General features: G+C 37.9%; 1 protein-coding gene across 3 annotated transcripts in view; it reads left to right on the top strand.

Moving 5' to 3' along the window:
* LOC149080456 (uncharacterized) overlaps positions 1-22,556 on the top strand; it is a 1,573,269-nt gene that overhangs the window by 163,033 nt on the left and 1,387,680 nt on the right. For all 3 annotated transcript variants that reach the window (XM_089239569.1, XM_089239571.1, XM_089239572.1), the window contains exon 6: positions 15,212-15,313. In XM_089239569.1, the coding sequence (XP_089095695.1) occupies positions 15,212-15,313 (102 nt within the window). The remainder of the gene's footprint in view (positions 1-15,211; positions 15,314-22,556) is intronic.

Here is a 22,556-nt window from a genome sequence, read left to right as displayed (position 1 = left end):
AGAACACAGTGCATCAAATGAAAACTCGACTAAAATATAGACTGAGAAACTACGTCAAGTCAAGGGTGCTTAATGACTCACTCAAGGTATTCAGCCGGATTCATCAGAACTTAACAGAGGATGAGGATGACACAATAGACATCACCAAATCATCTTTTGACTCCACCAAATCGAGTATGTTGGACAATTCAGACCCTTCGACTGATGCTGACATCAGTTTCACATCGATGAATCCACGACAAAAACTTCTTGTATCAACAGATGAGGTATGCAGGACGGATAAAATCAAGTCTCCTGAACTTGAGATTGGTCTACCAATATCAGAAGAACCAACCGTTAGCGCTGAGGATGGAGAAGCTGGTACATCAGAAATCCAGGAGATCATCCATGACACGTTATCCCAACTCTCGGCTAAGACAACGGACACAACGACAGAGTCCCTGAAACAATGCAACATCCTTGAGGGAATTAAACAGGACGGAAGACCCAACAATATGGCCACGGAATCCTCAAACACCCTAGAATCAGTATCATCCAATATCTCTAGGTCCAAGTTCTTCTTGGTATCACCGATGGGCAATTCAACCCCCGTGACTACAATAATGGATTCCCAGGATAATGATGACTTGACCGCAAAAGACCAGAACACCATGGAAAATACTTTTACGAGACAAAATTTTGGAAACGCAGTTAATGAGTTTCTTTCACGTAATAGCAACATCTGCCGGCAATCTCAGGAGAAAGAAGCACCGAATCCTGTAGATTCACCAAATACTTCCTCGAAAGGAAACAAAAAAGGGCAGAAAAAGACGAGGAAATCAAAAAATAAGGTAGATAAATTCCTCGACATCCCGTACTCAACGACGAACAAATAACATCTTGATGGCAATAGTACCAAAGGAGCAAAAACTACTCAACTGGATAAGAACGGCCAACTGGAAATAACAGGAATCTCTGGAGAGTTGAATCCTGCGGTTGTACCGGAAAAATTGATCCTTCCTGACGATGGTGCGTCAGCAACAATAGAAAGATCGTCAATCTCCAATGAACGATCAATTATTCGAAATGAAATCCTAGAAGAAAGTGTGAACTTAACTCCAATACAAAATAATTCCTGTAATTACAGCAATAAAAATTGTGGACATAACTGCTCTTCAAACAGTCCCGCACAGGATGCACAAAGAGTTTTAAAGAATACAGAACAAATTGCATCAACATCCAAGAATACGAATATAATAGATATTTTCTCACCAAGGAAATTTATAAATGGTGTCTTCAACATCCAGGATATTTTCCAAGAGCTAACACAAATAATTAGATATTCCACAGGAGAGGGAAAAAATTTTAAATTCGGAATACCTACGCTCCAAAGAAAAAAGGCCGAAAAACTCCTGGAAATTATCAACATATGGGCAATCGGCACCCACAATGAGGAAGTAGAAGATAATAGTATATCGACACAGGATATTGTTGAAACTTCAGTTCAAGAAAGATCTCAACATAAAGACATTCAACTTGAACGAAATGGAAACAAAAAGAGTTTTCAAAAAACAGATAAATCCACTCAGACTGGAGAAGTAATAGAGCGGACCCTACAAGATATCCTGGAAGAACAAAGAATTTTCGAAGAACCTCTTCCTCAACGGTCTTTTCAACAGAGGAGTAATCGAACGGGAAATAATTCTGAAAAAAGTAAAAGAAGCAGCCAGAGTAACTGTCTCAAAGAAATTGTACATCCACAACTAGGGAACACCAATCAAGAATTCACAATCCCACCACCACATGAATTCTCATCCGAATCTGATCCTCTAACTGACTCGGACGAAGTTTATGCTGATCCAACGGGAGAAATTCAACAACGAGAAATTAATCAGGATAAACAGAGACCTTCTATTCAGGAAAAAATGTTCCATATGGCTGGATATGACCAAACCACCCACAACTATGAGGGGACCGCAACAGAAGAAGGTTGGAGAGTGGTCCAACGCAACAAGAAGAATAACAAATATTTTAACTGGAGACAACTTCAATCGCATCGAAAACAAAGGATGCAAATGGAGAATAATCAGCGATTAACAGACAGAAAATCCTATGCCCTCAAACAAACTGGAAAAAATTGGAAGAATAATTCAACACCGAGGGCTAGAACTTTTTTCCAACGGAAGAAGGAGCTGGTCGAATATAAAACTACACGTAGGAATGAACAACAGAATAAAAGCTCTTCCCCTCTAAGAAGGTGCACCTTCAATACTTCTTCAACAAGACCACAGTACCCGGCAGTAGGTTCAACTCAACATCGTAATTCAGGCAAAGTCAACACTGGAAATATTGAAATAATCTCAAATAAGATGAAAAAAGTCAGATTCTCAGATCCGCTGACCTCCTTTGCCGAAGTCGTCAAGAATGGTGAAATGGTGCAAGAGACATCCGGAAGGATCTTATCACAGAACTGGCATATTCATACTTGGTTCTTCTCTCCAACCAAGGGGAACAACAGAGTAATTTACGACGATCTTCTTTCACAAATACATTACTCTAATATTATCAAAGCTGACGCAAAGCAACATATCACGGCCAAACTTACAAGCAAGGGTATCTCAATCTCCGGGAAATCTTCAACCATCAGTTCTCAAGTTATCAAGGAAATACACAACAACTTCAAACTTAAATTCAACATCTTCATTGCTTAATTTCAATACCCGATACCTTGTTTTCCTTCATGGCACCAAATCTAAAACTTCTACAATTTAACAGTAATAGATGCAGGAACGTAATGGCGCTTCTCCCACTGAGAGCAACAAAACACTCGTGGGATATTTTGCTGCTTCAAGAACCTCTTTTCGGCAATGGAAGACTTCGTGAACTCCCAACCAGCTGGCCTCGGTGGATGTCAAAGAATAATAAAGCTGCAATTGTCATTGCCAATAAAAAAATAATTGGAGCAACATTCGCGATAATGACAAATTGCGTAGCCATCAGAATTTCTACCGACAGAGGTGAGATTATACTAGTCTCAGCCTATTCGTCTCCGTACTCGAAAATCGAATTAACCATTCAAGAACTTAACCTGATCTATAGCAAGGCCGGAGATCTCCCAGTTCTCATTTCTGCTGATATGAATGCACACCACAGCAGCTGGGGTTATAAAGACACAAACACTAGGGGCTGGATGCTCTTGGATTTTTCTAGAGCTAATCATTTAATTTTTCATAATGATCGCACAACAACTTATGACCACTATGGTGCTACTGGTGCCCCCGATGTGACGTTGTCTAACTGTGTTCCCCCATTGGACCATATAACCTGGAAGGCAAGAAACGAGGACGTCGCACATAGTCCTCATTGCTACATTGAGATCACCGTCCAAGATCATCCTTAGGCTGAACCGGGACTCATCAGTGAAGAGAACGGTCGGCCACTGATCCATACTCCAATCTCCATGATAAACGGATTCTCCTGTCCGTAGAAGTGAGCGGGACGCAAACAGCAGGTCTTCTTGCAAACAACCCTCTCTCATGAAGTCTTTTGGAAACAGTCACCCTTGATACACGGGTTCATGTGACTGCATACAAGTCACGAGAGAGCTGAGAAGCTGTAGCACTCCTGTTACGCCTCGCTATAATCGACAAATGGCGATCTTCTCTGGCCGTCGTGGCTCTTGGACGACCTTGCCCAGACTTTCTCTCGATGGATCCGGTATCCTGGAACTGTTTCCATAAGTTACACACGACGCTGGGCGTTAAATTGAACTCTCTACAAATCTGTACTTGAGATTGGTCTGCTTCTAGCCTCCCCACAATTCGCCAACTCATTCCATCATCTAAACGTTGGTGGTTACTCATTTTTACTGTTACAATTTGAAATTAACCGATTGCTGCAAAATAACACCAAGAAATTCGCCGAGGTGTGCTAGCGAACGAAATGCGTCTTAACTTACGCGCGCTTATAAAGCGTGTTTCTCTACTGGCTTCGCCTACACACACGTGTAAGCTTACGTATTTGACGTGCAAGATTTGCATTTTTTTCTAGAAGCAGTGGTTTTACATTCAGTTCAGTTCTTTTCATGAAATTCGATAAAATATGCAAATTCTTTTAATTTATTTCACCAGTGTATATATATATATATATATATATATATAGTAGACGCCTGATTTCCGTATGGTCAAGTTCGGCATTTGACCCAAGGGTAGGGCCGACACGGGAACAGCCCTGGGATCTGGGACAATTATCATAATTTTTGGGGCTTTTTTTCAAGCTGTAAATTCGGTACACAAGAGCCCGTGAAAAGTTTTGCTTGTAGGGGCAGATGCGGATTAAAGTCAGTTGAAGCCCCGGACGCAAAAGTAAATACTGGACCCCTTAAATTAGAAAAAAGTGTAACGTTTGGGTATTATGTGGCCCAGGGTGTGCGCCTGGTGCGCCCGCCCTTAAATCCGCTTCTGTTTCGGGCCACTGAAAATCCCAACCAACGGGATGTGAGGGCATAGCCCAGACAAAAAAATTTAAACAGATATTCACTGACAAACGGTTCTCTGTCAAAGAGAAATGAGGAAAAGTGATTTCCGCTGTGAAAGTGAAAGCCGCTCTTAGGAGTGTGCGACAAGAGCGGTCGCACTGGGCACCGTGCTTTGTGGGCACCCGCACTCACGGTAAACTATTTGAGGCTGTCATGAATTCTGAAATTACTTCTTGCATTAATTCTGAAGTTTCATCAATTCTGGCATTATTTCTTTCAACAATTCTTCTCCCGCAAATTCTGAATTGGTGCAGCAATTATTTTTTTAAATTATTTTTGATTCATCAAGTCCAAAATTTTTATCAGTTTCAGGATTTTTTATTTTCTTTCATTAGTTTAAAATTATCTTCAGTGCTGAATTTTCGCCAGTTTTTGTGTTTATCTATTGAATTGTGTATTTAACATTTTATATATGGATATTTCACAGCATTCGTGCATATTTTGAAATAATGTATGCCGATTCCGCAGGGGCGTAGCCAGAATTTTTTTCGAGGGGAACCAAAGTGATAGAACAATAGATTTGGCCATCTTTTTCCCTTTTTTCGGTCATTTCGGGAGGGGACCAGACCCCCAAGTCCCCCCCCCCACCCACTACGCCCTTGCGATTCCTACCCCTAAATATATAAAATCGGGCAAATATTTTTCGTGTCCGAAACTATTGAGACGCACCGCGCCCCTTAGGTAAAGGGTCATTCAAGTATTACGTCAGCATCGATGGGGGAGGGGGTTCCCCGATTTGCTGACTTTTGATGACAAGGGAAGAGGGGGTTCGGATGATGCTTATGTCATCAACCACCCTTTATGAAAATATGAAATATTTTTAATGGTATCTTACTCGGTCCGTCAAAAACGAAAAATACCTTTGGATATATTGCGGGCGCCTGAACTAATGATCCCAATGATAAATTCCTTACAGAGCGTCTTCAGCGAACTCTAAATGTTTCACGGATCCTTCAAGTGCTCAGGAAATGTGTCGGGCTGCTTAAGTGCTCTGGAACTGTGCAACGCATCACTCAAGTGATTCGTAATTATGCCCCGGAAATGACCCCCACATCCTGAAGCAGAGCCCCTAGGCTGAGATCTTTCACGGGCCCCTTTATGATAAATTTATAGCGTGAAAAACAAAAAAATGATGAAAATCCTCCCGGGCCCCAGGGCTGGAGCTTTGTCAGCCCACCCCTTGTGGGGGCCATGGATAACTTACATAATCTGGCAATGTTCCGCGGGTAACTTCGGTGATGTAGAACCGCACTGGGGGCCGCTAAAGTGCTCAAAATTGTACCACATATCACTCAAAGGATCTCTAAATGTGCCACGGATCGTTAAGTGATCTTTGAATGTGTGACGAGCTTACTTCCGTGATATGAAAATGTGCCGCAAGCTTACTTCAGTGATCTGAAAATGTGCCACGGGTTATTTAAGGGCCCGTCAAAGATCCCAGCGCAGGCAGTGTTGGAGGATGTATGGGGCCTCTTATACACTTATATTATGTCAGGGGTTCTCAAACTTTTTCTACCCGTGGCACCTCTTTTCATAATCAACGTTTATCCGCGGCTCCCCAGAGCAGTTCAACAGTATCTTCAGAAAACCTTTGCAGGGTGCCGCGGCACACAGTTCGAGAACCCCTGCATTATGTATTTGTATCACTTCCTGTTTTCAATGTAAGCTTCCCCAATATTCTGAAACCATTTTACTCAAATGACCCGCAACGTTACTGTGTGGTGATGGTTATCAATTTAAATTATCGGGGAAGTTGAAATGCGAATTCAACTAAATCATCAACAATCCAATCATTGATTAAAAACTGTAAAATACATACAATAGAACTATTCGATTTCAGAATAGGTGATCAGGTGCATGTGATCAGACAGGATGCTTACGTACCTGTCACCTGTCAGAGTCGTATCTAGACGTATCAGGGGTCACATATCACGCCAACTGCACACGCCCCATACCATCACAGAGCCTCCACCAGCTTGAACAGTCCCCTGTTGACATGTAGGGTCCATGGATTCATGAGGTTGTCTCCATACCCGTACAAATACATCAGCTCGAAGCAATTGGAACCGAGACTCGTCAGACCAGGCAACGTGTTTCCAGTCCTCAACAGTCCAATGTCGGTGTTGTCGGGCCCAGGCGATGCGTAAAGCTTTGTGTCGTGCAGTCATCAAGGATACACGAGTGGGCCTTCGGCTCCGAAAGCCCATATCGATGATGTTTCGTTGAATGGTTCGCACGCTGACACTTGTTGATGGCCCAGCATTTAAATCTGCAGCAATTTGCGGAAGGGTTGCACGTCTGTCACGTTTAATGATTCTCGTCAGTCCCGTTCTTGCATGATCTTTTTCCGGCCGCAGCGATGTCGTAGATTTAATTTTTTACCGGATTCCCGATATTCACGGTACACTCGTGAAATGGTCGTAGGTGAAAATCCAAATTTCATCGCTACCTCGGAGATGCTATGTCCTATCTATCGTGCGCCGACTGTAACACCACGTTCAAACTCACTTAAATCTCGATAACCTGCCATTGTAGCAGCAGTAACGGATCTAACAACTATGCCAGACACTTGTTGTGCTATATAGGCGTTGCCGACCGCAGCGCCGTACTTGGTTCCATATCTCTTTATTGGCATACGCATGCCTGTACCAGTTTTTTTGGCTCTTCAGTTTACTGTTAATATATATATACTATGCTTAATAATAAGTCAATTTTGAATTGAGTTGAATTCATCTTAAAAGGTTGCGCGAAAATGCATTGTTTTCTTTCAAAGAAAAACACTACGTAAGTTACCATAAAAATTTTCTTCAAAAAAATTTTTTTTTTCAATCGACGTTATCACTAGAAGAAAATGCTATCATACGATGCTGAAGGAGCATGTATCCCCTATCCGTATATTCAGAGGAGAAATGATGCTTGTTTTCGGAGATACAGTCGACACTCGTTATAACAACCTTACGTTATAGCGATCATTCACGTTATAGTGACAAAGACTGGTAGGATAAGCCTCAAATGTTTTCCTAGAACTACTATCATATATGTTTTAACGACCCTCCCAATCAGGCCCGACCACACCCCTCTCGCTACGACTTGCTATAAATATAACGTCCAATCGCGACGTGACGAAGGGGTCGCTATATCGGGCGTCGACTGTAATACCAAAATTTCTCTTTTATTGCCTATATTGTCATAATCACTGTAGATATGGATAGCATTCTTGATAAGCATGAGTAGGCAGTAGTGCCTTTAACTTAAGTCATGACGATCGGTCATTACGAGGGGTTTTAGTAACATAAAAATTTTGAAGGAAAAAAATACATTATTGTACTTATGGTCTAGATTCAACAAACACCTTTCATTACAGCAGTGTTCCTCAAAGTGTGCGTCGCAGCTCTTGGGTGTCACCCCCCCCCCCCCACATCCTGCCGCAGGGCACAGAGGCTATTCTCTTTGCCAGGCCGCCACTGTAGTGAATTTTTTAACGAGGAAAAAAGAATGATGGGAATCGTCTCGGACTCTGAAACCAGAATCCTGATGCCAGCACCATTTTGGGGGGGGGGGATGGCTCGAATAATGACAATATTCATTAGTAAAACCAGTCTCGGGGATGCTGGACCCCAGATGGCGTAGAGATCTGTGACAGTAGGCTTTATCGATCAATTTACAGTTACAATACCTCTGGAATGTTCAGTGCACATTCAAAGGGAGAAAAAACACTTTAGCTCTTGATGAAACAAGTACGAATTTCTGTGTGCAATATTTTTTTTCTTTTTTTGCCCAAGGCCTACATTTACAAAGGCTTCCTTGGGAAAATGGTCTGAGTTTCCGAAAACTGATGTTTTCCTCTCGTTCCCCCATCATCCCCTTGTGTCCATTCCATAGACTAAAGATATAAATAGACCGCGCACGCTATTCATAAAACTTGTCGAACGTGAAGAAAAGATGAGCGGTATTGTCGGGGGAAGAACAGGTTCTGCGCTATTACATTTGGCTCGTTTTCGCAGAACAAAGTGATTTCGTGTTAATGCTAGGATGTTGCTGTAACGAAATTTGACTCGATCGAGTTGATGAAAACTTTCCTTCATTTGTTCAATGAATTTCATTCATTCTTTTGTAAAATATTTAGGGAATGTGGGATTCGAAAAAAAAAAATCAATTCTATATAATATAAACAAATATTGAAAAACGAAATTTTTTTATTTTCCAAAAGGGATAATTCCTAATAATTTAAGACTTTTGAGTTTTTAAATCTTATTATATAACCTATCTCTTATATATACAGCCTATTTCATTTATATTTTTAAATATTCTCTTCTCATTCACTTTGTCACTTTTAATTTCGAAAATTTATTTTAATTAGGGGTTATTAAAACATAAAAATTATCTTCCAAGAACATTAAAATTACTCTAATCATACATTTATTTTGAGTATATAATTATAATGCATCATATTATGTTATGTAATGTAACACATTCACACTCGTACCATATTCAGTCATGAAATATTTAAATAATAAGTAAAAGTTTCATTTTCAACATTCATGAAAAACCTTTTATAACCTTATCACACAAAAATGTAAACACTTACATAATATTTCAGGAATAAAATGAATTTTTCAAGAAAATTGTAATACCTCATCGTCAGTACTTTTCTAAATTATAAGAAATGAAATTTCGTGTAGCGTACATATGTAATAATTTAGAGTACGTAAATATATGTTACATGTGACATATGTGTAACCTCTTCGCTCCAGAAGTATACATATGTGAATCTTCATTTTTTTTAGGCATTAAGTAGTTTTTAGAATGATTCTTTCCTCAAGTTAACATCTGAGGTACACATAGTGACTTCAGATCTTAACTCAGACGGTCCTAATAAAGATATTGACCGAATATTAATTAATCAATTAATTGATTGATTTTTCTTGTTTGAGGGAAATTTCACACATACAACGCAAACACAAATTAATCAATAAAAAAATTTCTTTTCTGTAATAGTTTTATCTCAAGCGTGAAGAGAGGTAAAAATACTATTTTTAGAGGTAGTTATACATTTTTATGCAAAACTGCCATTGTCTAGAGGGTGCGTTTTCATGACATGCTGTTTAAATAAAATATTTGCCATAAATTCCTCATTCTGAAAAGCATATTTTCTTCAAGTTGAGCGAAACTCGAATAAATTCACTAGCTCGCCAAATCTCGCCAAATCTTGCGGAGACGTACATTTCAGTTAAAAGTTAATAAAACTCATTACTTCAATCATCTATTACCAAAAATTATATTAAAACATTTAATAATGGCTCATGACATTTGAATTTTACCAAAACTTGGAACTTTAATTGAATTAAATCCAAAATGGAATCGTTAAAAACTGAGACTACGTCAGAAATCCATTGAATCGTCAATTTAATATTCCAATTTTTAATTTATAAGAAGGGAAATAAGCAAAAAAGTATTCCCTTGCGAAATGATACTGCCCCCCCCCCTTTCCTAAACCGTTCAGAACATCCGAAAGCTGCGCAAGTGTTGACCATTCTAATCAAAAATAAGACAGCACGTGTAGGTCGTCATACGAATAGCCATAAGGAAAGCATTGCCAGCGAGATTCCCTGACCAGCCTTTTGACCGGAGTCACGTGACTCCGGATCTTTGCTTCACATTGCAACCCCTCGCGCGCGCTCTATATTATTCTTACTCTGTGGTCCATTCATAGCCTGAATAGTCCTACTTTGGGAAACACCGATTTCAACACTCCACCAGAGTTTAGTTCAGAGTTCAGTTTAGTTTTCACGACTCGAGGTTTATAATGAGTGATCTTCGAAACGGGCGCGCGAATGTTTGGAAGAATTCATTGAAATGTATAGGAATGAAAAATGCTTGTGGCAGGTGAAAACTAAAGATTACCATAACAAAATTAAGAAAGATGATAGTTATGAGAGATTGGTGTGGAAAATGAGAGAAATAGACCCTCTAGCGAACAGAGACAGTGTTGTCAAAAATGTCTCACTTCTTGTGTAATTTAACGTGCGAATATTGTTGCCTTTTTTTAACCAATCTTTGCACCACATTACCCGTTTTTTTTCTTTTATTTGAGTTAATAACTTTCAGTGCGATAACCAATCCAACTACACCCAAAGCATCATCTGTGGAAATCATACTAGAAAATTCCGAACTTTATAGACTATGAAAAAAACCGAACTGATCAAAAGACCGCGAAGAAAAATATCGAAGAATGAAAATATCCCCACAGATTGCCTAGAACCGGTTCCAGAGGCTTCGCCTGCACAGGTATAACTGAATGGTGTGGATGCATCGAACCGTTCAGTTATGCCTGCGCAGTTATGCCTGTACAGGCCAACTGTGCAGGCATAACTGAGCGTGTGTAGGGGCCGTCAGTTGACCTGCACAGGCGACCTGAAGGGAATGGTTTTTCTATTCGGTATAACTGTGCAGTTATGCCTGCGCAGGTATAACTGAGCGTTTGTATGGGCCATCAGGTATAACTGCACAATTTTTTTTTCCCCGCTTTCTTATATTCGCCCTTCTCTCTCTTTGTTCCCTCTTCTTTTTTCACTGATAATGTAATAGAACAATAATAACTGAATAACTTGTTTTGGAGAGAGATTGCATTTAATTAGAAGAAAATTTTCTAATGGCGTAATTTTCACGATATTTTCTTGCAATTTCATATCGAATAAAAAAATCGAAATAAAATTTTAGAAATATTTCGACCATTGTTAAAATTCGCAATTTTGTTTCTGAAATCACTCTTTTCAATAAATTTGCCCGAAATTATGCACCGAAACACACAAACTCTATATTCAAATAATGTGCTATGACTATTAATTGTTTATTCATTATTTGGAGAAGAGGAGGTTGACCAGGGTTTTTGGAGATTTTAGGGACCCCGTAACGTCGGATTATTTTAGTATTCTTTCACATGTAGTCTCTTTAGAAATCAAGATTCCTAGAAATCAAGCAGGTGTTTATACGAGTCAGTTAATGTTTGCAATTGTTTGCAATTTCAAACGCAGAATTCCCACTACTTTCTTGACCGAAAACCAGCAAGCATCAACAGGACAAAAATCACTGCAATTTATTATTTTCTTTACATGAATGAATCTTGAATGAATGAATCTTTGAATGAATGAATCTTTGAATGAATGAATCTTTGAATGAATGAATCTTTGAATGAATGAATCTTTGAATGAATGAATCTTTGAATGAATGAATCTTTGAATAAATGAATCTTTAATGAATCTTTCTTTTCTTAATAAATCTCATTGAATTTGTTTTTTGAATACATCTCGTCAGATTGCAACGAATTTCAACTTTCAGCTCAAACATTGAAAGAAAAAAATTCAGATGAAATTACGCTAGTTAAACGTAAGAAAACAATCGAAAAATTCTTTGAGGGAGATATACGATTGATAATATAATTATATCATTGAATAATACTATTAATATACATACTATGCTTAATAATATGTCAATTTCTAATTGAGTTTAATTAATTGTAAGAGGTCGCGTGAAAATGCAGTTTTCTTTCAAGGAAAAACACTACGTAAGTTACCGTAAAAATTTTCAAGTCAAAAAAATTATTTTTTTAAAATCGACGCTATCGCGAGAAAAAAATGCTATCATACGATGCTGAAGGAGCATGTATCCCCTATCTGTATATTCAGAGGAGAGACGATGCTTGTTTTCGAAGATAAAGTCGACGCTCGTTATGAGAACTTCACGTTATAGCGACAAAGACTGGTAGGGTAAGTCCCAAATGTTTTATGTTTTACTTATATGAAAAAATCCGAACTGATCAAAAGACCGCGAAGACAGAGATCGAAGAATGAAAATATCCCCACAGATTGCCTAGAACCGGTTCCAGAAGCTTCGCCTGCACAGGTATAACTGAACGTGTGTAGGCCCCTAGCCAGAACGTGTAGTAACGGAGTGATTTCATAACGAGTAGACGTTTTGTCAGTTAAGCTAGCAGGACTTAAAGAAACTGATGTTATAGGCGTGTTGACGGTAACGTTAAGTGTGGTCGAAGTTATATCGAGGTCTTACTGTATATCATTGATTCTCAGACGATGAGCCACATGGCTCTCCCATGAAGGAAGGTCCCACAGTGCTCCTGGCCGGAGTCTCGGGATGAATGTTTTACGGTTTTTTACCATATAAATTCACAACAGATGGGGGAGGGGGGGGGGTAATTGGGAAATCCTGCCCTAGTACCTACAAAACATCTCAATCCAGAAGCCATGTTCGCTGACGTGGGGCCCCATTGCTGATAAATTATATTTAATGTACAGTATACTGTACTGTATCCCCTAAAATTTGCCGTCCTCTCAAAATTGCTGCCCAGGACCAAAAGTTTTTGTAAAAACATCACAGCGTTTTACACGCCACACGTTATTTTTCTGCAATGACTGATGAAATACTGTTATTCAAATAAAACTTCATTTCTTTCAAATTAATTCCCTGAACCGACGGAGACATTTGAGGCCCCTCCCAATAAATTTTGTGAGGGGGGGGGGCTGAGCCCCCCAAAATAATTTCTGAAAAAACACTGCAATGCCCCCTTTCTTTCTCTCCTGCGTACGCACTTGAGCCGGGACTACCAGCAACTTTCATCCCCTGAATTTTTTCTTCACGTGGCCGCCTCTGCATACCCCCCATTGGTGGGGGGGGGCTGACAGGGCTCCAGCCCGGGATGATTCTTGTCATTTTTTGATTTTTCACACTGTAAGTTTACTATGTAGGGGCCAGTGAAATGTCTGGCTGGGGGAGCACCAATGATCCCAGATAAGGCGCCCAGATACAGGATGTGAGTGCCATGCCACGGCGTATTGCGATTAAGCTCTTTACGGGGGCAATACATGCAAATGAATTTTATTTATCAATTAATCAATTAAATTATTTTTGCGGTGAATAATTACTCAAAAGCGCTTTTTTTTTGGTGGTACTAATAACGCCGATTCAGAAAAGATGCGGACAGCAACAGAAATTTCAGGGCATGTGATGATAATGTTGCCTCTCGATATAACGATAATCCCTTTACAACGATATGTTTTCTTCGTCCGCAATCGTTATATCGAGGTTTCACTACATTTCATTTAGCAATTGTTTATTTGTCTTAGTGTTATTAGTCATATAGTATTTTGTGAAAATGTTTTGGCCCGGGCTCCTGAACTCGATAAGTGAAATATGGCTGGCTCTCGGAGTGTACTTGTTTCGGTTTCATTCATTATATTGGCTTATTTTTTAACCTTTCTTTTTTTCCTACATCGTCTGGAAACCTCCTTCTCGAAGTGTCACGTTCAAACAAAAGAAGAGATGCTTCTGAATTTTCCGACAGCGGGAACAAGAAAGGACCAAAGCTCCCCCTCGTTTCCAGATGCCATCCAGAGATGCATGCCTTTGGGCACCTACGATTGGCACCGAGGGAGAATGATAATTGGAGATCGAGTGTCGTCGTTACCCGTGAGAAAAATACTACAAATTGTTACAAAAAAAGAAAGCCAGGGACAAGTCAATTGCGATTTTAAAAAAGTATTAAAATTTCTAGCAGATTTTTTTATTAAACTTTTTTTTTGGGGCAATTTTTTTAATCACAAAATATGGGAAACGTATCTACGCGGATTTTTTTTTGGGGGGAGGGGGGCTTGGGCCCGTGGGCCGGATACAAGTTTACACCTATGTCCACAGTCCATTTCTGCACAAGCTCAAGGGTAATAAAGCCCTATTCGCAATGACAACCAAAGTCGTGCCTCCCGTTGTGTTAACATTCACCACTCCTTACCTCTTTCCGGAACTTTTCCACAAAGCATATTTTTTATTCAAGTTGGCATATCCTTTCAGTTAAGCGATCTTCCATTTAAAAGGTTCATGTTAAGTGTATTTTTTAACATTATATCGCCATAGAGAATGACGGGACCAACAATTATTTTCGCATTAATCGGATTTTCTTGTTAAGCGTGTTCACGTTAACGAGGTTCGACTGTATATACACCATTTTTTAGTGTTAAATATATATTACATTCATTCTTATAAAAACTGGTATTGTTGTATTATTTAACTAAATTTCGTGCGATTTTAAATGTGTGAAATTACTGACTGCCATTACCCCTGCTTAGGGACGATACCGATGAACTCTGATTGTTTAATTAAATTGTTTTTGTGAAAAATATATAAAACTTTAAATAAAGCCGATTAAGTTGTATGCCCAGAGCAGCTGTGTCATTAATTATCATGGGTTTCATTCAAATACCAAGCAAATTACTCGCGTAGCATATGCTTTCCCTTAGGTGACTGCCATTACCCTGGTCTCCCCATTAGTATTCTCTCAACCCCGATATAACGATTTTAATCAATTTGACAAATAAAAGTGTCGGTTATTATCTGATTCGTTAAATCAGCGTTCGACAGTATATGATGTTTGAAATTGTGATCTTGTAAATCAGTATTTCCCAAAGTGGGCAATATCGTCTCCTCTTGGGCGATAGTCCGGAATGGGGGGAGCGGTAAAAGCTACGGATTTAACATAGGATCCTATGGCTTCACTTGAGTTGGGGCAATGAGTGAAAAAAATTTCTGATAAAGGGGGTGATGTGGAACAAAACGTTTGAGAAACTGTTCTAAATGGAGTGAAAAAAAGTGTCTGAAATTGTTTTTTCAATCTTTTCTCTCTCACAGCTGACTGCATACTTCCAAAGTATCTCATCGGAACAAGGAATTGTTTTTGGAAGGGAAAAGGGTCCTCCACCTGAAGCATTTCAATTTATGCAAGCACAAGTGGTAAGAAAAAAATCTGTATGATATTCATTCAATTCAATTCAATACATTCACATTGCATTTTTTCCCAAACTTTCATGTTCTTAATTTAAAGGATGAATATATATACAGGGTGATTATAAAAAAACTATCCCGACATATGGGCCCCTAACTATCATACCATTCACAGAAACTGAATGAAATTTTGGCATAAGGTATTTTGATGTATGCGCTCAAGAATAATATGGAAAACAACAGTGTCACTCTAACAGTTACGGTTACAGTGAGAAAATTTCGAAAATATCAAATGGCAACACCAAGTTTTTTGTATTGGAATGTGATCTCCATCGTGAAAAACCCTAAATAGCGTTCGAACGGCAACTGTAGCATGAAAATCACCGGCGGTAGATAGGCTAAAAGTGAGGACAACCAATAAGGACAGAGAAGCAGCATAAAATAAAGCATTTTATTGTGTTTCACAAATTTTCCACATGACCTTGTGGAGGACTAATCAGGCTGGGATCTCAGTCGAAGAAACGGTGTGACGAATGAAACGAACATTAATGCTCTGGTGCACGGCAAAGTCCTTTTTACTTTTTCCTTGCCTAGCTCCGGGGATTTTCGTGCTACAGGTGCCATTCCAACGCTATTTAGTGTTTTTCACAATGAAGATCACATTCCAATACAAAAGAGTTGGTGTTGCCATTTGATATTTTCGAAATTTTCTCACTGTAACCGTAACTGTTGGAGTGACACTGTTGTTTTCCATATCATTCCTGAGCGCAAACCTCAAAATACCTTATGCCAAAATTTCATTCAGTTTCTGTGAATGGTATGATAGTTAGGGGCCCATATGTCGGGATAGTTTTTTTATAATCACCCCGTATATATATACATACACTGGTGAAATAAATTAAGAGAATTTGAATATTTTATCCAATTTCATGAAAAGAACTGAACTGAATGTAAAACCACTGCTTCTAGACAAAAATGCAAATCTTGTACGTCAAATACGTAAGCGTACACGTGTGTGTAGGCGGAGCCAGTAGAGAAACAGGCTTTATAAGCGCACGTAAGTTAAGACGCATTTCGTTCGCTAGCACACCTCGGCGAATTTCTTCGTGTTATTTTGCAGCAATCGGTTAATTTCAAATCGTAACAGTAAAAATGAGTAACCACCAACGTTTAGATGATGGAATGAGGTGGAGAATTGTGGGGAGGCTAGAAGCAGGCCAATCTCAAGTCCAATTTTGTAGAGAGTTCAATTTAACGCCCAGCGTCGTGTGTAACTTATGGAAACAGTTCCAGGATACCGGATCCATCGAGAGGAAGTCTGGGCAAGGTCGTCCAAGAGCCACGACGGCCAGAGAAGATCGCCATTTGTCGATTATAGCGAGGCGTAACAGGAGTGCTACAGCTTCTCAGCTCTCTCGTGACTTGTATGCAGTCACATGAACCCGTGTATCAAGGGTGACTGTTTCCAAAAGACTTCACGAGAGAGGGTTGTTTGCAAGAAGACCTGCTGTTTGCGTCCCGCTCACTTCTACGGACAGGAGAATCCGTTTATCATGGAGATTGGAGTATGGATCAGTGGCCGACCGTTCTCTTCACTGATGAGTCCCGGTTCAGCCTAAGCACGGATTCTCGCCGTGCGTTAATATGGAGAGAACCAGGGACCCACTACCTACCCTCCAATGTCCTCGAAATCGACCATTATGGCGGAGGAGGTTTAATGGTCTGGGCAGGCATAATGTTGGATGGCCGCACACCTCTCCATGTCTTTGAAAGAGGCACTGTGACTGGTGTGAGGTATAGAGATGAGGTCTTGGAGCCCTATGTTCGCCTTTTCAGGGGTGCAGTTGGCCCTGAGTTCATTTTAATGGACGATAACGCGGGGCCACATAGAGCTCTTCTGCTCGACGATTTTCTAGAGAGTGAGGATATTCGCCGGATGGATTGCCCAGCCGCATCTCCAGACCTTAACCCTATAGAGCATGTCTGGGGAGTGCAATTACAACTCGCAACCCCCCTCCGGGAATGAAAACAGCGTTGCTGAACGAGTGGGACCAATTGCCACAGGAAATGATAAACTGTCTTATTTCAAGTATGAAATCACGCTGCGAGACCTGTATATCTGTAAGAGGGCACCATACCCCCTATTAACCCATTTTTTTGTGTTTATTCTGCAACCGCTGTTTCATACCTTCCGACTCCAACGAGTGTTACGCACGATCATGCGTGTGTATTAAAATTATTGAATGATTATTTGTTTTGTATTGTATCAGTGTATGTACATATCAAATTTCATTAAAATCGGTACAGTAGTTCTAGAGATAATCGACCAAGTCTGCAAATTCTCTTAATTTCTTACACCAGTGTATATTATATATATACACACATACTTAAAAGATAATTATTTGAAGAAAAAGTAGCACAAGATGGAATTTTATGAGAGTGAAACAGAACCTATTCAGTGGGTCGTCATCGGGGAACTTTATGCATGGTTCGAAAAGAGTAGGTGTTTCTGAAGGGTGGCTATGCCTAATTGCATTAAAAATGCCAACCCTTGTTCACCGACATCTGCCTTTTCACAAAACACGTTGGACGAAAAAATGACAATAAAAATTTTTTTTGAAGAAATACATTACTAGAAAAAAATATATACAGTGCTTCACAAATTATTAGCAAAATGAAGCATGAGAAAAATATATATAAAGTTACCAGCATATGGAAATTACAGGGGATATTTTAAAGAGATTACAAAAAATGACAAAAATAAATTAAAAAGTTCAAAAATGTAGTCAAAAATCACAGGGCATACCTTAAGGATGGGAAAACTGTTGTTGTTTTGGAGATTTTTTTGGAAATGTCGTTGAGAGAAGAAGGTGGTGAGAATACTGTTGCCAGATGCAGCTTTGAAAAAATTGAAGAGTGCTGTATTGAATTCCTGTTTATTATTACAAATGCGTCCGAATCTACAGTATTGCGAAATGAACATGTTTCTGAATATTTTTGTGTTGATGTTTGAATGCCAGTGGCTTAAACAGTTAACGAAAAAGTTGGAGTCTTTCCTTTTGTCATATACACCTCTTTCCCATTTATTGTTGTATTTTTATATCTAGGAAATTTGGTCTTCTTTTTTTGGTCTTTATTATTATTTGGTCTTCTTTGTGGTTTCTGTCAGAGAAAGCTCTTCAGGGTAGATGTTGGGGAAGATGCTGTTAAAACTGCAGTTGTTGAAAATAATTAGATCGTCAATGGAAAGAAAGCCAACAAAGTTGTATTGCAGTTTGAATTTTTGTTCAAAGAATTAGAGGAAAAAGTTGGCAAGGGCGCTTGAGTAAGCAGATCCCCATTGGTAGTCCTTTGATCTGCTTGTGGATATGTATGTCATTCTAAAGAAAATTTTCAAGAATGCAGAAATTAACTTTTTTGAAATCTCTCATTTGTATTATATATAAATATATATATATATGTATATAAAGAAAATAAGAAGACGAAAAATACAAAAATAAAATTGAACAATGAGGAGGTCGTTCTCACGGGGGAACCTCCCCTCCCCACATTGCTCCAAACCGCAAAAATGTTTTTAATGATGGTAGGCCAAAAATAGGCATAAATTTACCATCAGTTCCTCCGACATTTTTTCGGTAAACAAGCTATGGAAGCCAAAAAGCAAATATGAGAAAATGCGAAAAGCCAAATTCAAAGCTCTGGCTTTTAAATTGTTTCAAATACATTTGGTTTTTAAGTCAGTCTCTATATATATATCAGCGCCAAAAACAGCTGGAATATATTAAAATTTAAAATATATATATATATATATATATATATACACGATATATATATATATATATATATATACATATATTTACACGGTAAAAACCACGGTATTTACCGTGGTTTTACCGTACTGTCCAAAACCTTGCCAACCCTGATTAAAACCAAAAATATACACTAAAAAATCATGAAAAAGGTGAAAATTATCAAAAATGAAAAAATATACATTAAAAAAAATCACTATGGAAAAAAGCAGATATGCTTTTAAAATGAATATTTTCTATTTCTTAGTGCATATTCATTTACAAAAAAATATCCCCGCATTTACCTGCATAGGCAAAAAACTTCTACATATTTTTTATTTAGGCATTTTTAATTTCTAGTTTGTTGTAGCTGCTCAGTACCGGAATAACCATTAATAAAATAATTTCTACACTATTTCTAAAAGAATTGAACGCTTTTGACATATTTCTAAAAATAGCCTTAATAATAGAACGCTTGATATTTGGAAAATATGAACATCTCTATTAATTCCCTAAATTCCACCTGCGGCAGAGAAAAACCGATGTTATAAAAATAGTGAAAAACCCCCTCAGATGCGGTCACTCTTCTTTTGTGGCCAAATAATATTTTCCCCTTGTATAACAGAAGTATTAATTTCAAATCCCTGATCAACGGCCACCCCTCATTTACGAAAAATTTTTTTTATCCCGCCCGTGAATGCAAAAGAGAGGTTTTACTCTATTATTAGAAATATTTTTTTGAAAGATCATAAAAAAAAGTGATTACGCTTCACTCATTCACACTTATTTCTGATGTCCATTATCACAACACGAATTACCAGCTAATCACACATAACAATACTGCATGTAAATATGTATTTTATGAAATTTCCCCCATTTCATGAAAACGGTTTTACATTCATTGTCCAGATTGTGATCACACTAATGATGTTCACTGAAGATATGAACTGCTGCAGGTGCAAAAGTTCAGTCTTTCTTGTATGCTCAATATATTTCCATTTTGATATGTTTTGCTCTTTACCATCACACAACCTAGGATTACGTTAAAAAACTCTGTTCATGCCCCTTATTTCTATTGTGATTAATTAAAGGATAATTTCCCTGAACAAGAAAAAAATAATGGTTCAGGAAAATATAATTTTGAAATATATATAATAATGAACCGGTAATGTAACTCCAAAGTACACTATGGACTTTATGATACACATACACGAAATGCAAATATAAATTTAAAAAAAGGTGTAGGTGAGGGTTTGACAAATCGAAAAAAAAATTTAGGCACCAGCCAAATTTCTTAGGAGCCAAATGTCTTAGAAGCCAAGGATGATCTTAATCTCAAGAAAAACAGTCCTAAATATTTTTTTTTTACTTTTTCGGGGCCTTTCTATCCTTTTTTCTATGTTAAAAGACAACTGTCTTAAAAATGAGAAAATAGACTCCGATTTAGCTATCGCAAAGAAAATTTTAAGTGCCAATACAGACTTTATAGTCGTTATATGGACTTGGCACTTGAGATTTGTCAAGCCCTGTAAGTAACAGTGTTTTCTTCAACTAAATGAACAAAAGACTCGCAGGCAAGTATTGCGAATATAGAAGGGGTAAAAAAAAGACTACATTGCAAAAGTTACTGTGGTTATTATTTGGACACTATGTTTAGAGGTTTTCAGATGCTCCTGTGGTGCGTATGATCGAAACACCCGTTCTGCATTCCTTCACGAAATAATTGGTGCTGAAGCAATTCTGTAGTAACACTTATGGAAGCTCAACACTGTGTCATGTATGGAATGCTCTTGTATTGCACATAATTCACAACCCCACGAATACTGTGGAGATTCTTACCAGAAATAATTTCTTGATATGAATAATTTTAATTTTTTTCCTGATAAATTGCTGTTGGGTCACACACAGTTTAGAGCAAAGAATTACATATCATTTATATTCGTTTCAGTAACTTGTCGGCAGTAAATGATCCAATAAATTCCAAATGTTCTGATCTGTTATTAAGGATTTTTCTGTCATTCAAAATTTACTGGCTAAATCCTCTGAAGTAGGGTGGTAGTTGATTATATAGTGGAGAAACGTGTGGTGTTACAAATATGATATTTCTAGTCTTGCTTTCATAAGTGATGCACTCTTGTGTGTTCATGTGTGCGCATATTTTTTATTGAATAAATTTATTCATTCATTGAGCTCATCGATTGAAATTATTGAACCTGTGTGTGCTATTCAACATTTAAAGAAAATTCAATTGAAATGATAATCAAACATGCTTCTAAAATTTTTATGAAGTTTGTAATAAATTTTACAATATTCGGAGTCAGTAGTGTCCATTTATGAAATCCTCTTCTTCTGGGTGTTTAATGTTTCTGAAGTTATTTCCTTTATGTAATATAAATTGTCATTTCTGTAAATAAGTGTTTCTTTTTTTGATACCGACCCTCCACACTAAAATTATTAAGGATGGGGGGGGGGGATAAATTTCACCCCTTTTTTCACCTTAAATATTTCCGTATTTTTATTTTTTGTATATACAATGTGTACATTCTCATTTTCCTTGCAAGTGCTGTTTTCGATTCTTGAATAATTAATCAAAATTTCCATTTAAGTACTAATTATTTTTATTATTATTATTGTTATTATTATTATTTATTTTTTTTTTTCTCACTATCTTTGTATGTATGTATTGGTGTGTGTATATATATGTGTATGTGTGGATATATATATATACTTATGTGTGGTCGTATATTTTTCTATTCATGTGTGTGTATTGAATTTTTTTTTTTTTTTTTTTTTTTTTTTTTTTTTTTCATTGCATTGATACCATATGGCATTCACTGGTGCAATATTGCGCTTTGAAGTGCATTCGTATATTGTTATTGTACATACTGATCTGATTTTTCCTTTCTTTTGTATTACGCTGTATTGCAAATTTTGAATTTCTTGAACCGTATATGTTTGTTGTTGTTACTTACGTTTGTAAGCCTCGTGGTATACTCTGTGGAACACGGGGAGTTGTTTCTGAAGGACCCAAATAAAAAAAAAAAAAAAAAAAAAAAAAAATATTTCCGTATTTATCTTTTTTGCTAAAACAGAAAAAAAAAATTACGTTCAAAATATATGAATATTATTGCTATAAACTATTAGTGTTTAATTGAATTTTACATCGTAATCGCGCACAAACTGTAACGAATTCTCCACTCGTGGTTACTAATAATTTCATGAAATTATTAACCATACATTTTTTTCCTACTTCCCATAGTAGGTTCGATCATTGAAATTTATCATTTTTCCCTTACATCGAATTTTTCATATTCATGTGTCCCCCATTTTCAGCGCGGGGGAATTGTTAGGTTGCCATGCCAAGTCTCCAACGCGATCTTTTTTTTTTTACTCTGTTTGGCGGTCATTTCCGAAGCGACGATTAGCTGCACTTAATCGTTGGTTGCTGCACTAACCCTGTAAAA

The sequence above is a fragment of the Pholcus phalangioides genome, unplaced genomic scaffold (assembly GCF_987345545.1).
Source record: "Pholcus phalangioides strain wild (caught in Gottingen) unplaced genomic scaffold, Ppha-v1.0 ptg000011l_1, whole genome shotgun sequence".
NCBI classification, from domain to species: Eukaryota; Metazoa; Arthropoda; class Arachnida; order Araneae; family Pholcidae; genus Pholcus; species Pholcus phalangioides.
Note: the sequence above shows the minus strand (reverse complement) of the source record. Positions and strands in the feature narration are given on the sequence as shown.